This window comes from Parambassis ranga, chromosome 18, assembly GCF_900634625.1.
Source record: "Parambassis ranga chromosome 18, fParRan2.1, whole genome shotgun sequence".
Taxonomy (NCBI): domain Eukaryota; kingdom Metazoa; phylum Chordata; class Actinopteri; family Ambassidae; genus Parambassis; species Parambassis ranga.
In genome coordinates, this window is record NC_041038.1 from 9,575,606 (window position 1) to 9,590,931 (window position 15,326).

Below are 15,326 nucleotides of genomic sequence, written 5' to 3' on the forward strand. Positions count from 1 at the left end.
TGCCTGTTGTGGGTTTGTCGTGTAGAGTAGGCCGAACACAGGATAAGAAAATAGATTGACCACATTCTTACATTCTCACGCATGGCAGAAATGAAACAAACGCCTTCACTGGCTGGTCAAGGCTAACTGTCACTAGGATGCAGAGGTGGAAAGTAAAGTATTTGTACTTCGTTACTGTACTTAGTAATTTTTTATGCATTTCTACCCTTAAGTAAAAATAATAGTGCATACTTTATACTTTTACTCCATTACTTTTTGCAGCTGTTACCTATACTTTCTACTCCACTACAGTTCTACAGTGTTTGTAGTTACTTGTTCCATGTGATGAACACAGTGCTGGACTGATGTGAGGTCAGACTCTGCATGGAGGTGGTGTCACGCTGCCAGCTGTGTTTCTATAATGAGCCTCAGTCATGATGCCGGTGCTCTGGCTCAGTTAGCTAACTAGTTAGCTGCTGTCTGCTAACACAGGTCCATCCATTAATGTCTGATTAACATGAATCATAACATGAATCTACAGCAGGAATACTGACACAGTAAAAATGCTGAATGCCTGTTTTTTATTAGCAGCCTCTCTGTTCACGTGATGCCCACAGCCTGCCTCATGACACAGACCTGTCCATAGCCGCTTCTGGACTGAAAATGTACATTAACTACACATTGTCCATTTTAATTTTAAGATGGTTTCTTTGATTATTTTTGATTATTTTGATTATTTTAACCTGTTCAGATCCTTTGCAATGGAAATCAATAATATTTGGTGTGTGAGTACCTTTACATTTAATACTTTAAGTACATTTTAAAGTAAGTACTTAAGACTTTTACTTAAGTAGGATTGTTGATGTAGCACTTCTACTTCTACTTAAGTACCCAGCTTCAGTACTTCCTCCACCACTGCTAGGATGTGGCTTCATACTTACCACACATTAAATTTGATCCTCTCTTTTTTTTACAGTGTGAAGTTGGAGCGCATCAACTTGTGTATATCCTCCTAATGTGGCACATGTGGGATTAGAGCACCATGTTGGAGCCTCCAGAGTCCAGCCAGGAGATCGTGGATTGGCTATCCACCCTCCGCCTGTCCCAGTATATCTCATGTTTCCAGGAAGGAGGCTATTACACCCTGGAAGACTGCGAGGACCTCACAGATGAGTCTCTCCTGGAGCTCAAAGTGCTGCCAACGGGTCACCGTAGACGCATCCTCCGGAGTTTGGAAGCATTTGGTGTGAAGCAGCAGAGTGGAGAGGAAGATGACGATGAAGAGAGAGAAGAGAACAGGAAGGGGTGCATGAGGCCAGTGCCACACCAGAGACGTATCTTCCTGAAGGACAAAAAGAGGGGAACGTCATGTCAGCATCACCAATCAAAGCAGAGCAGGGATTATTATTTGGAGGGGAGTCAGACCTTGCCTCCAGGAGCGGGACTGGCATCAGAGGCTGAGAACTTTACAGAGACGAGAGACCTCGTCCTGCCTCAGCCAGCCCCGCGTAACCCTCAAAACATCCAGAAGTCTGGGGCTGCACATATACCTGCCTCCATGCGCTCCATCAGCAGCAGCAGTGAGTCTCTCTCCACCTCTGAAATCCCCTCAGACTGGGAGATCTCTTCTGAGGACCCCTTGGTTTCCAGCACTGACTCTGTCCCCTGTCCTGCTGAAGTTCCTCTGCCTACCGAAGACCAGGCTGGGTTTCACTGTGCAATGGTTGAAAACTCAATTTATGACGTACAACCTTACAGTCTTAAGGGTCCTGCAGGTCCACGGCTGACTCGCTCCTACAGGCTGAGGCACCGACCTGTCCCTGAAATTCCAAACTTGACCACTGTACCAGTCCCAGACAGGTACCGTTCAGTTAAATCAATATATGTTTTCTTTCCTTTAACACCAGTCAGATGAGTGAAGAAGTTTAGCATAAAGACTATTTCTGTTACTGAAGTCAAGCCACTCTTTTTCCTCTCTCTGCTGAGCTAAGCTAACCAGACTTTGGCGTTCGCATCAGTTTTACTCTCAGTTTTGCTTAGTTGAGAGTAAGATTCTTGCATCAAATAAACAAGACATAACATGTTGATTGTGTAACATGTGTATGGAGCCAGGCAAGGAGTTTCACTTTGTTGTTTTTCTTTGCTAAGCTAAGCTACGCTGTCTCCAGCCTGAGGCTAAGCTAAAATGATAGCTGTATATGTACCATGAGGCTGCGTGAATGGTGTCAATCATCAGATGTAATTCTAGGAAGGAAAGTTGATAAACACATTATTTAAAACTGTTCTCTCAGAAAGATATAAATTCCCCCATATGTGGAACTATTCCTTTAAACAGAAAGTTTAACCTTTTAAAAGTTTATGAGAACAAATAAGAATAGCAAAGTGAAAAGCAATATGTTTTCATGCTTCTGTGGGGTGCATAAATATGAAAATAAGCGCTTTAAGATTTGCACTGATAAAGAACCTGAGGCCTGTAAGTTCATAATAAATTCTCCAATCCACGCACATTAATACCATTCACTTTACATACACATACCTAGACCTTCTGAACCATGGAACTAAATCTTATGAGATCCACATCTCTGTTCTGAAGGCCTCTACCTTTACATGGTGTTACCTGTTTTTCCTCACTGCTCCACTGATATATATTTTTTTTCCTCTACAGGAGCACACCACCAGCGCAAACAACCAACCCTGAACACCTAACCGGCTCCGAAGGTCCCACCGGTGCAAACGGCATACAGAAAGGTACACACAGTCTTTCAGCTGCATCCGCTTTATCTCTTGCCATGAATATTTCATTCGGCAGCAGCGCTGTTGTTTGCCCGGATGAAAGTCAGGAAAGGAGATGAGGGGTGTGTGTGTGTGTGTGAGAGAGATGGGGGTGTTCGGAGGTGTTGTCGTGGGAAACGCCGGCACCCCCCCCTCTCTTCCAAGTTCTCATCTCACAGGGAATATGCTCTCACATCTTGTCCCTCAGCAAGGCCCTGGTGCGTATTCCTGTCGCACGGCTCTCCAAAGTTTTTTAGAAGTTGTTTAACTTTGTTAACAACACACAGGCGTGTAGTGTAACCACTACAGATGTGTTTTTGAATTCCTCCCTGGCTGTGGAGCTCGGTACTATACACTCTGTATGTATTTTTCTATAATCTTTGACCATTTGTCCCTTGCAGCAAATTGTCTATTTTAATATCTAATCTCCCGTCACGCTCCCTTTTTTTTTGGCTGTTCTTGTTCTGTGTACCTTTACTGTAGCAGTCTCTTGGTAGGCCTTGTTTTTCCAACTTTTGCTGTTTGTGTGGAACAAGACGGGGAGCAAGACGAGACAGTGATGTGGGTTGGGAGAAACGAGCAGGAGATGGATGCAAAACAGGCTGAGAGATACTGAGGGAAGAGGGGGGAGCCAGGAAGGTCTCGGAGCAGGGAAAAAGGGAAGCTAGAACTCCCCTCACAGCGAGGTCTAGCAAGGCTGTATTTGACACATCATTTTACCCGAGCATATCTGAAGAGTTTATACTGAAATGAGATTCAGAGTGTGCCGTGTAGTCTCACAGATTGCTGTATTCAATCAGAATTTGCTACCGGAGGCTGGGCAAATTTTAATTAACACCCCCTTCTCCTCTAAAACCTGTTCTCTAGTAAAATCTCATTGAGAAAACCGTTTTCTGTCTTGCGCTTCTTCAGCAGCTCTGCAGCAGATTTTTCAGTAATTAGATAAAAAATATGAATAACTAGAGGTGTCAGCTTTTGATAATGTCACATGCACGCATAGGTCAGGCACTTTTATTCTGAAGTACCGTGTATCTAAAGGGTGTCTCTGTGACACTGATTTAAAAAAAAAAATCAGCTAAATTATACAGCAAAATATGTCAAACCTGTGAGAATTTGACACTCTGAAAATGACAGTTGAGTTTGATGAGTCAGATTGTTTTACTGCAACTCCTCACACCCTTGCTTTCACAGTGTGTGTAGTTTATCATTTTTGTTGTGGTCAGTTTGTACTGTACGTGTGATAATAAAGGAACCTTTCACTTACTGTCTTTATTTTAAAAGAACTTACGTTTAGGAAACGGTGACTAAAATACCAAATCGTTTGGTGACTAATTTAAATTCACATCACTGCAGCTTTCACGCCATCATGCTCAGCACAGCAGAGCCACAAACAAGTGATAATAACAAAGTGACCTGTAACTCCCTGACTTAAAAGACTGGAGACTTACGTTCAGAACAAAAATCAATCTCCTCACTAACGCCGGCCTGATGGCTGCATCTAGGTCGCTTCCCAGACTGCAGCAGCCCTCGACAGAGTCTGGTCAGGAGCAGATAAAGAAGAGCAACATGGTCGACTGAGAGAAACAAAGGCTGGAGCCAGAGATGGAAGAATAGAGGGGAATCAGACAGGAATTGAGTACAGTGGCATCCGGCGGCCCTCTGAGAGACTCGTGAGTGGCCTGAAGGTCGACTGATAGATGATGATTGATGGTCGCTATCCACCCACCAAGCCTGACTGTGACGATGGCGGCTGTGTTAGTGTGGATTCGATTATCAACTAACGTGACCTCTTCATAAAGCTTACCAAACCCTGTATGTGCCCTTTGTGCACTCCTGTAATGGCGTGCGTTGTTGGCCGCATGTGTCTGTAAAGCGTCAGTCAGAGTGTGAATGTGAGAGCTCGCTTTATTTGGCCATCTGTGTTTGTCTCCAGGCATCTTTATGTGTCTGAGGTGGTTTCGATCTTTGTACGCTGCTGTCTGCGCACATACAGTATCTGTGTGTGTGTGTGTTTGTGTGTGTGTTTGTGTGGGCCTGTGGCGGTGTCTTCTGGCCCTCACAATCCTCAGGAGAGGGTGGTGTCATTTTTCACAGTGACAGGCAACAGCCCACACAGGGTGGCCCCAGGTCTCCAGACTAATAGTGTCTGGCCAGAGTCTCTCCAATCTTCTTCTTCTTCTTCTTCTTGTTCATCTTCATCTTCACTCCGACTGACCCCTACAGGAGCTGAAATGGTTTTGGCAGTGTGTTTGACACAGACTGCGGAGGATCATATTCTCATTCGAGGTGTGAAAGAGGGCTGAGGCAGCAAGATAGGCATGCTAAAACACAATTTAATTGCTTTGATTTATTCTGATCAATGAGTCAGTTTAATCAAAGGACACACAGCGATTTCAAATTTGATCTGGAACAATCCGGTTAAGCTCGTTACATTTAAGCTGTCACACTGTGTTTTTCAACTCTCAGTGCCATGACAAAAACACCATTGTGCTGTCTCTGTGTCCCTTTTAGCTCCACTTCAAAGAACCACGATGCCTATTGCTCCCTACGGAGAAACATTCCTGTACAACAAGCCTGAAAGTGCTCCGGTAAGACAGCGTACACTCTCCCACTAGTGGACCAGTGAGTAGCAGCTTACCAAAGAGGAACAGACATTTCTCAGATCTTCAACACAATCTTGGGTGTTTCAGCCACAGTCTGCACACCAAACTTCCCTCTCAGTGTTGATGTTGTCACCATGGAAAAAAAAAAAAGTGCTTGTTTCAGTTTGACCCCTGAGGTTAATAGAAATGTCACCCCGCCACTAAAGTTACCATAGTTTAGTGCACCAACATGATAACAGTGTCTGACTGAAAGATGGACACTTTTTCTCTTTTCGTCTAATCTCTGCTCTGCTCTATAGGACCAAGGTGCTAAAAAAGAGCTGCAGATGGGCTTTAAGGGCAAGATAAAACAGAAGAAACAGAGGTATGTATGGTCTGCTGATGTAATGCTGCTACCTCCCATCCTCGATGTATACAAAGAAGTGTAGAAAGAGAAGTGCTGAGCACTGATAAAGTTTTAAAGTGGACGTTAGCTGTGTGAAAACTTCATAAGTTGATGGCAAAAAGTGGTGCCCAAAATGTTCACACCATGACTCTCGAGCTCATTTTAAGATGATTAAAAATAGAGAAGTAGTCGCAGAGTGATGACTTCCTGTGAAAGCACGACTTCTTAACGAGAAGTTAGAAGATAAAAACATCCTCTCATGTAAAAACTGGATGTAAAGATCAACATTACTCTCATTAACCCTCCAAAACCTGAAGGTGATTAGCTGTCTTAGCTTAGCATAAAAACTGCATAATTCAGAGAGGGTGAGTTAATGAACAGCTGTCAGTATTGTGCTGTATTTCCTGTATATTAGCCTCTGTGATGCAAAGGTCTCATGCCCGCTTATTGCTCACGCAGCCGCTAACCAGCTGCAAGGGCACAAACTTTACATGCACAGTCTGAAGAGGCCTGTTACTTCCTGCATGTGTACAAATTGTCATTAAAAGATGAAAATTACCTCCATCTGTGAGGAGAGTGTGCGTTCCTGTGGAAAATATGATTCAAAGTTAAAGTTATGATGGCTGTGCTTTAGGTAATTATCAAATTATCCACATATGGACATGACACCTGAGTGTTTGCATTAGTGCCACTTATATAAGAGGTTGCTAACATGGTGCCAGAATAAAGAGCTGTTACAACAGTACAACAGTTACAAGACTGAGAATGGAGTAGAAAATATACTTAAACATGTGTGGCAGTCGTTTCTGGATGCTCTCCGTCAGCATTTTTTTTGTCTTACGTGACGCTAAAAAGTTTCTTCATAGTCTAAATGTGCAAAGTTTTAACATCATATTTTACAGGAACATTCAGGCATCTAAATTTCATCTTGAATATAGTGTATTTTTGACAGCTTCCCTTCACAATGGTGGAACCACTGATGTATTTTTGGTCTAGAAATGACATTAGCTGTAATTTGTGCCCCATTTAATGAAATGAAAGCAGGAAGTAAGCTGCAATTTTAACTGTTAATGTCACCCTATCTATGCTCACACAGAAAAAAGATCCTTAAACAGAAGGAGACCCCATGTCCACCACCTCCACCTGTGTCAGACCCCGCTGGAGACGAGTACTCGACAGTGGACGAGTGTGCCAGTGTTCTGCCGCAGCGGCGCCAAAATTTCGCCGCAGCCTCTGACATCGGTGGGACGGTAGCCTCCGGCCCTAAAGACAAGTCCTTGATCATGGTGGAGTGTGACCTCTACTCGGAGCCTAAGAACGCTCTTGCGGGATGCACTAAAGAACCTCTGCCCGATATCTCTCCGTATGCATGTTTCTACGGAGCCCCCAAACGCCAGGTGCTCAAAGTGGGCTGGCTGGACAAGCTGTCACCTCAGGGGTAGGTACTTCATATCAGCTCCACACTACATAGATAATACATATTTATTTCTCACTTAGATGTTGGTGTAAAACTTTTCACTATAAATGCACCTCAAATAATCGGGAAACTCACCTGTTACCCACTGCAGACTACCTCACCTCTGCTTCTCTGTGTGTCCTCTAGCTTTGATGACTATTTAAAACTGATAAATGGTATTAGATACTGAAGCCCGAAGCAGATCTATTCATAATGCATAACACTATCGAGAGAGAAAAGGAAAGGAAGATGGAAGATAACCTTGTAGTATTCACAATATGTCTGCTTTCACTTAGGTTTCCACCAAAGCTACATTTCCTCTCCAGAGTGCTACATGTTGGAGCTATCAATCATTCACTTCCGTTTTTTAGCATTCTCTCTCACCTCCTGATTTGCATAGGTTTGGCAAAGTGCCCTTGGGCTGCTGAATATTCAAACGCCAAGTGGCCATTTGTTTTGATTATGCTAAATGACAGCTGTTGATACGACTCTTGACATTAATGAATCAATGGCACTGTTGATGAAATATGAGTACCTGTGCAGAGCAGACTACTAGCTCGCCGTCGTGGATTTTGTTTACGTGTAACTTTTTTTTCTTTTACTGTACACTGTTAAAAAGGGCTTCATTTGTATCTAACACCTTTTCACCTTTTCTTTGCAGAAAATGTGTTTTTCAAAGGAGGTGGGTGAGATTTGATGGTGAGAATCTGGCCTACTACAACAGCGAGAAGGTAGGTGTGGGGGAAAAACACCCACTCTAATGGCTGCTAAAGCCTAAAATGTCTTGCACGCACATGTTCCACCCCCCCCACCCCCCTCCTGTTTGCTGCCGACACACCCACAGCCTGCACCGTCACGCTGCTGCTTCATTCCTCTATTAGAGAAATCTGTACAGCGAGTAGCTGAGCCAAGTCCCTAAGTGTTCCCTTCTTTTTCTCCTCCTCTTTCTCATTGTCATCATCATTAGCTTGGCAGAGTAAAGAATGGGGGCAAGGACATAGCGACATTAGACCATGCATGACGGGCCAGCACTCTCTGTGCCCGCCCAGCCATACAGTAAAGTACATTGATGTTGGCACCTGACCAGTTCTCTGGGAAAAGGAAGACGGAGAGGCAGAGGAGGGACGGAGATGGGAAGACTATCGTTTCTTTTTTTTTTGCCTTCCTCAGCATTTCTCCCTACTCTTTACCTCTCTTCATTCTCTCTCTGTCTGACAGTCGAGTTCGCAATTTCGCTTAGCATTGCCAACCTCATCATCAGAGGAAAGTAGCGATGGGTCAGGGTGCGGTGAGAGCATGAGAGCTGAAAAAAAAACCACAGAGAGTCCAGATTTAATCAAGATTACAGTTTAACCCTCACGTGTCAGTCAGAACAGCACTGTTTTTGTATATATAGGGCTGCATCATTTAAAGGCTGCACTTTAAGACTTTAAAATCTAGCTGAGAAAACTTTCAAGAGATCCATCCATTGGATCCAAGCTATTCAGGGTGCTGTCAGTGCTGTTGGCACATTTAGAAGGAGCACTTCTAAATGTGCAGACTGCATTATTGCTGTTTGGTAGTGGCACTTTGCAACAGTTGTTGACACCAAACTCCGTTCAGTTGTCATAGTTCACAAAGGCCAGGCCTTCATGGAGTGTGTCCTTTGAAGGATATTGCTCATACTGGTACATTTTATTCATTGCTTTATGTAAATGTGGCAAACATATAAGAGGCAAAAGTAAAAGTTCAAGACCAAAACCCATCTGGACTCAGAGGAAACCAAAGACTTGGCCAGTGAAAAGTAACATGGAGTGTACATGTAGACTCTATGTGCATTTAAGCCTGACACAAAGTACTTAAATGGTCTCACTAAAGACCACTGGATGGATGTTTGGCAGAGCAAACACATTTCTGTGTGTGTGAGCACTGACCTCACACCCCCCTCCTAGGGCCAGCTTGTTTTCGCTGCAGCAGCATTGCACAACATCACAATCAATGATGTGGGACCTGTCTGATGCCTGCTCGTTAATCACGTACTAATTATAGCCCTCCATGCTCTCTCGCTCCCTGTGTCTCTCTCTCTTTCCCCTCGTTTTCTCTTTCCATTGCATTTGTTGCTTTATTTATCAGGACACGCTCCGTCGACAGCAGGGCGGGAATCGGCAGGGAGGCTGGCGAGTCAGCACTTTATACTCTGTGTCACTGTCGGCGCAGGCATGAGTCTTTAGAAGGATGAAAGTTTGCTTTTATAAGTGTATGTGTGTGTGTGGATTGTTGTTTAGAGTTTTTAAAGAGACTTTCTAAAGTCCTGCCAATGTGATTCTCCCCTCTGAGACAGCAGAGGGCTTCATCATGTTTTGGGTGTGTGTGTGTGTCAGGTTGAGCACAATCTTTGTGTCATCCCTGGTTTGTGTGGCCAGCTCAGGCCCTACACCACCCTGCCTGCATGCCACCCTCTACCGCCTCCACAGGGTGAGCGCGGGGACAGAGGAAGATTAGAATGAAGTCTCTCAGCACTGCTTTATGTCAGAAATTGAAATATGAGTCGGTGTGAATACAAAGATCGCTGTGCTCATACTATGTAACCCTTTTTGTGTCTCATATTGTTGACACAGTGGGTTGAGAGGCTACACAACTCATCTTAGAGTTGTGATCTGAGATGGAGCAAGTTATTTCAATATTTAGTGAAAACATGGAACTACTTGTAGTGTATGTGTATACATGGCAGCCTTATTTCACAAAACCAAATGATCCATTATGGCTTGTAGACAAAGGATTTAACTGCTAATGTCAGTGTTTGTGATGTCAGTGTGAGCTGATAACCTTAGATTACTAAGGAAACTCAAACTGTGTCTACATGTCTACTGATGGATATTGAAATAGAGAATGTTTAGTACGTTCTCAGAGCTTTCACTGCTGTTGATATATGGAGCAGCCATCTTGGAATGTGATCTCTTCACTTCATATTTCCTGGGGAGACTTTAAAAGTTAGGTCTTCGGGTCATATGGGGTGCAATGTATGACATTAGCAGTGAAGAACAACTTAGTAGATCTCGAATAGTAGCTATGCAAGCTGACTCTGTAATGCTTAAAATTGCTCTTCTCCAATTGCTACCTTTATTAAATTTCTATCTGAATGCCTAGTGATGTCCTTAAGATAATTAATTGAAAATTCATTTTTTCTTAAATGTTGCTAGGGGGATTTTAAAAGGTACAAAGTGTTGCAAGGACTTTGCAGACCGGTTTGACTACAGACCAGTCTTGTTCTTTGCTACCATTAAAAAAAAAACAAGACTGTTTGGACATGAAGCTGTTAGACTGAAGTCTTAACGGTGGAGACATTTCAACAGTTTATTTTCTAAGAAGAAAACAACAATAACACCAGTGCGTCATGCTGTTCTGGTCCTGCCACCCAAAATAAAAATGCCCACACAATGAAGCGTTCTCATGCTCGTTCTCTTTTTCAAACTTTTTTACACCCCCAAAAACCTCTTTTGTAGTTTGAAATCCTCTGGGATCTGTCAGCCCCAGACAGAACTAATCGCACTTAATCACAGTCGCAAGCTTGAAGGTCTCTGGCCGTGGTGATGTCATCATAGGGGTAGTGGAGGTGGCGTGGGAGAGTACCGAGATCCTCGGTCTCACTTCTCTCTCTCTGCAGCATTGTATCCAATCTGTCTGATCAATCACGCCTTTCGCCCGATTTCGTCAACACCAGGATTGACTTGGGAGAACGCTTTGGGCCTGAGATGTAGTCTTCAGGGTGCTGGTGTGATGTCGTGTGTGTGTGTCTTTGTGTGTGTGTGTGTTTGTAAAAACAGTCCAAAGCCTGGCTTCAGGGTAGTGAGGGGAGGAAGTGAGGAGAACGGCTGTGGGGGGAATGAAAAGATGAGAGGCCGGGGCGTAGGTGGTGGTGGATGAGGTTGGATAGGAGGCCAAAGGGGAGATGAGGTTTTAGGACTGGGGATCAGTCATTCACCGTGTCAGTCAGTCTGTCTGACGCTGAAAGGCTCTCTTGCTCAGCTTGAAAGCTTCTGTACTAACTATCTCCTGTATCTTGGAGTAACAATCTTCTTTGTACATGACACAATTAACAATATTCAATTTAATCAAACCATATCATTACAGTTCTTTCTTACAGCTGCCCTTAATTTATTAATATTTAAGTTTTGGCTTCAGCACCGCATGTCAGTCAAAGTAAGTTCTCATCTTAGAGTGAAGAAGGGTCAACGATGAGTCTACATGGAGGGCCGTGGGCTAAAAACATGACTTCAATACTTTAAAAAAATATATGTCCAGCACATAATCATTAAATAATTCCCTTAAAAATAATATACTATACTATATATAATTAATGTCTATAATAAGAGCAGAGTAACCATGAGGTTTGCAGATACCATGGTAAGCCAAAGGGCATCAGTCTGGCACTCTGTAGACTAGTAAACGCCTCAGGCTAAATAAAGACCTCAATACTTTGCCAAGGAGTGGATTATATTTATTGCCTATTATAAGATACAACGTACTTCAATGAGACAATAACACAGACCCAAATGTATTTTGCAATATCATTTTGTTAAAGGCCTAGACCACATTACTACTGTGTCGCTAATGAAATATGTAGCAAAGAGCTCCTGTTCCTCAATAATTGTTTATTTATGTATAAACACCAATAGGACCAACACCAATGTCTTCACCTACCGCCTCCTGAAACTGCACTGAAAATTGCATTAAAAACACCCCTGTATGTTTGTTTTGTTGTCCCCAAAAGTACAATAAATAAGTTAACATTTTGATCTGCAAGTTTAATCATGACCTTAAAGCTACTGTAGTACTGGAGCTGAACCAGACTCGCCTTAGAAAATCAGTTCTTAATCTTAAGATTTGACTCCCTTAAGGCTTTAAAGTCTAAAATTTTAATCATGCCTGATCCTGGTTCCTATGAGGCAGGGGTAGGCCTGCCTAACACCATCAAACTAACAGCTGTCATCAATTGGACATAAAGTTTTTTACTCTCACAGTTGGAAAAACAAACACCTGAAAGACTTGTAAATGACAATTATTCCAAACCAGCTCTGTCTGGGAGCTCCATCTTTAGAATTCTCCAGGCTTCTCACTCAGTGAAACACTGATGGAGGATGTGCATGGTTGCCCAGAAGGTGCAGTTCCACGCTGCACCCAGATGGTGTCCTCATACCTCTACTGAAAATCTGTTGCTAACTCCATGCTGGTGGTAAAACACCCCCCCCCCACTTCCTCCTTGTTTTCTCCACATGGTGCCTCCATTATTGTAGACTTTAGCTCCATTGCTTTGCCTTTAATTGTTTTTGTGAAGTTTACCAGGTTGTTTTTGAAAAGAAAAGAGACACCGCCCTGCCAAGTGACATAAGTTGATAAATGTTTGGGGCTTAAAATGACTAGAATGAGCCGACATGGGAGTAAAAGAGTTGTGAGTGGGAGGAGGTCAGAGTGAGGGTGGAAATGAGCGTGGAGTGTGTTTGGCAGAGAGAGAGAGGCGAGTCAGGTGTGTCTGTTATTGGTGAAAAAAAAAAAAGAGATAGTTAGGCCTCATTGCTTCTTTGGCAGCCCGTCCTCTTGAGATTAGTCTGCAAACATTGCAGTACACCCAGAGCCGCGGCGTGTGGCGTCACGTCTGCATCCACCATCTTACTGCTGACCGTTTCCTCTCATCTCGTCTCTGCTGACTCCGCCGTCGGAGTATTTACAGATGCTAGACTTGCAATTAAACAACTGTCTCCTTCATGACCCCAAAACTAGAAGTAAAACAATTAATTACCGTTAACCCATACCAGTGTATAATTATCAGCCACACACACACACACATGCTCGGTTTCTCCTTTGCTCACCTTCCTTTAACTTCTATCTATATTTAGAGAGATATTGGTGTGAAACTCCCGGAGAGAGGAACACACGAGCCTGACTGTCGGTAATTAGGTTGAGCCACTTCTTGCCATTGTTAACATCCTGCTTTAATATGAGCAGGACCCCCTTCCTGACCCTCTTAGGCGCCTTCATTGCCACATGATGTCTCTCTCTGTTCTCTCTCTACACTCTTTCTATTTCTTTTCCTCATCCTCTCCTTGGCCTTTCACACAAACCTAATTTTTTTTTTTTCCATTTCACGCTCCCTCCATCCATCCATCCCATCCCTCCTCTCCCTAACTGGCTGGTATATTTTTGGCTGTATGGTCTCTAGAAAAAGATTTTTTTTTTTGGGCGGCAAGGTCACTGGCTTAATTAAGAATGGCGAGAAGGAGTCAGAAGTTCACTTTCTCTTCTCTTCCCTCATTCATCCCTCCTTCGCTCTACTCTCGTGGGACGGAACGGAAGCACAAACACGCCGTGTTGTTCTTCGCAGTAATCATGAGCCATGCAGGACTGCACACAATCAAAATTCAGGTCATTCCTGTTGAAGAGCGACAGAGAAAGACAGAGGAAAAAATATACTTTGCAATGATAATGACATTATCAACATGAATAATGCAGTGTCTGCTACGACCCCTTTTTTTCTTTTTTTTTTTTTTTTATAACCAAGTGATTTTCACGCCACTACAGAAGCGTAATGTTCTGTCCCCCCAGTTCACTTTCTTGCAAGAACATTACAATATGAGATGTTCTCGGATTTTTCCGACCGCTCAAAGGGCATTTCTGCGTTACACTCGCCACGTAAGGTTTTGAATACTGATGCGACGGCAGTACCATTCTGTCGTTTTGCTTTTTTAGCAGTGATAATATTCAGATTTTATTTCTTTTCTTTTCTTTTTTTTGCCCCCTCCTGTCTCTTTCACATTGACAGTGACCCAGTACTTTAATTGCCATTGTCAAGGGAGACTGTAAAAAGGGTCATGAAGCCTCCAGTGCAACATCTTCCTTATTTGGATGCTGCTGGGGGAAAAAAAAACATGGGGGTAATGAAACAATACACACACATACGTACACAGCCAAATCCCACTTTACCCAAACACTTCCTGTGCTTTACACAAATCCCCAGTACAGCATGCATGTCTCCTTTTTTTAAATATTTGAGAAGTTATTTTTCAGCTTGTAGATTTGTTTCAGGATGTCTCCTAACACCCAACTGACAACTCTATGTGTGCTACTGTTGTGTTTAATGAAAGTGCAGCTCACTTTTGAGGCTGTTTTCCCTGCACCTCCATTATAAATTAGGCACATTTTTATGCCTCTGAGGATGTTTACAGGTTGTAGGAACACCTTGAAAGAAGTTCATGAGAACTCGAGAAGAAACTGATTAGAGTTTTGAGGTCAAAGGTCAAAACACGTGTTAATTATGCTAATGTTAATCGGATAAATCTGAAAGCTCGTAGGTAACATTTTTGTTACTTCACTGTTGCTCAGATGGATCCAAACGCAATTTGTGTTGTTACCTTAATGAATAGCGATCGAAAGAGCCGTTTCTCAGCTTTCAGAATCCGTTGAATCCGTTTTTTCAATAGTGCGAACATAACCAGAGCTACGATAGTTTGTACAGCGCAGGAGGGTTAAAAGTGCATTGATACAAATGTGACTTCCAATGAGCTTTCCGTTCATATCTTAGGAGTAGTTACACTTCTCCTCTAACGGCTCTGTGCCGTTTATCAAAGTTATTGCTTCACAGAGAACAGTTTAGCTTTTTCTGCACATAAATGTGTATCCCATCTGACGCTGTGTTGATAGGATACAGCTTTAGTTTGATGAGGATGTCTTGTCAGTGCCGTTTTAAAATTGAATGCAACTCAAAATTACACCTCTATTGATGCAAACAGCGTGCTGGAAAATAGTGACTGTGGGTCTATACAGATGTAGATAATGGGAATAATCAACAGTTCAATAATGTTATTAGCTGGCATGAAGCTCTGCTTGTGTTTGTTCTCACATATGCAGTGTGTTTTGGCTCTTCACCGTCTGTTTATGTGTCCCTCTCTCTGTGTAGGAGATGTACTCCAAAGGAATGATCCTGGCCAGCGCTATCAGACAGGTGCGAGGAATGGGTGACAACAAGTTTGAGGTAGTAACCTCCCTGCGGACCTTCATATTCCGGGCTGAAAGAGAAGGTAGAACGAGTGCATCTTGTCTTCTTTGTTCTGCATTTTGCAGTCATCTATCAGCTCTTCGTCAGTCTGCCTCTGTCGCT

General features: G+C 43.1%; 1 protein-coding gene across 5 annotated transcripts in view; it reads left to right on the forward strand.

The window, feature by feature from the left end:
- Positions 1–15,326, forward strand: part of arap2 (ArfGAP with RhoGAP domain, ankyrin repeat and PH domain 2) — a 106,623-nt gene that overhangs the window by 1,741 nt on the left and 89,556 nt on the right. For 3 of the 5 annotated variants that reach the window (XM_028428758.1, XM_028428760.1, XM_028428759.1), the window contains exons 2-8: positions 956–1,839; positions 2,645–2,727; positions 5,263–5,339; positions 5,654–5,718; positions 6,836–7,177; positions 7,857–7,926; positions 15,126–15,246. In XM_028428758.1, coding sequence (XP_028284559.1) covers positions 1,022–1,839; positions 2,645–2,727; positions 5,263–5,339; positions 5,654–5,718; positions 6,836–7,177; positions 7,857–7,926; positions 15,126–15,246 — 1,576 coding nt within the window. In that variant the 5' untranslated portion in view covers positions 956–1,021. Of the gene's footprint in view, positions 1–955; positions 1,840–2,644; positions 2,728–5,262; positions 5,340–5,653; positions 5,719–6,835; positions 7,178–7,856; positions 7,927–15,125; positions 15,247–15,326 lie in introns of those variants that run through there. The other 2 variants (XM_028428763.1, XM_028428762.1) reach the window with 1 other exon arrangement.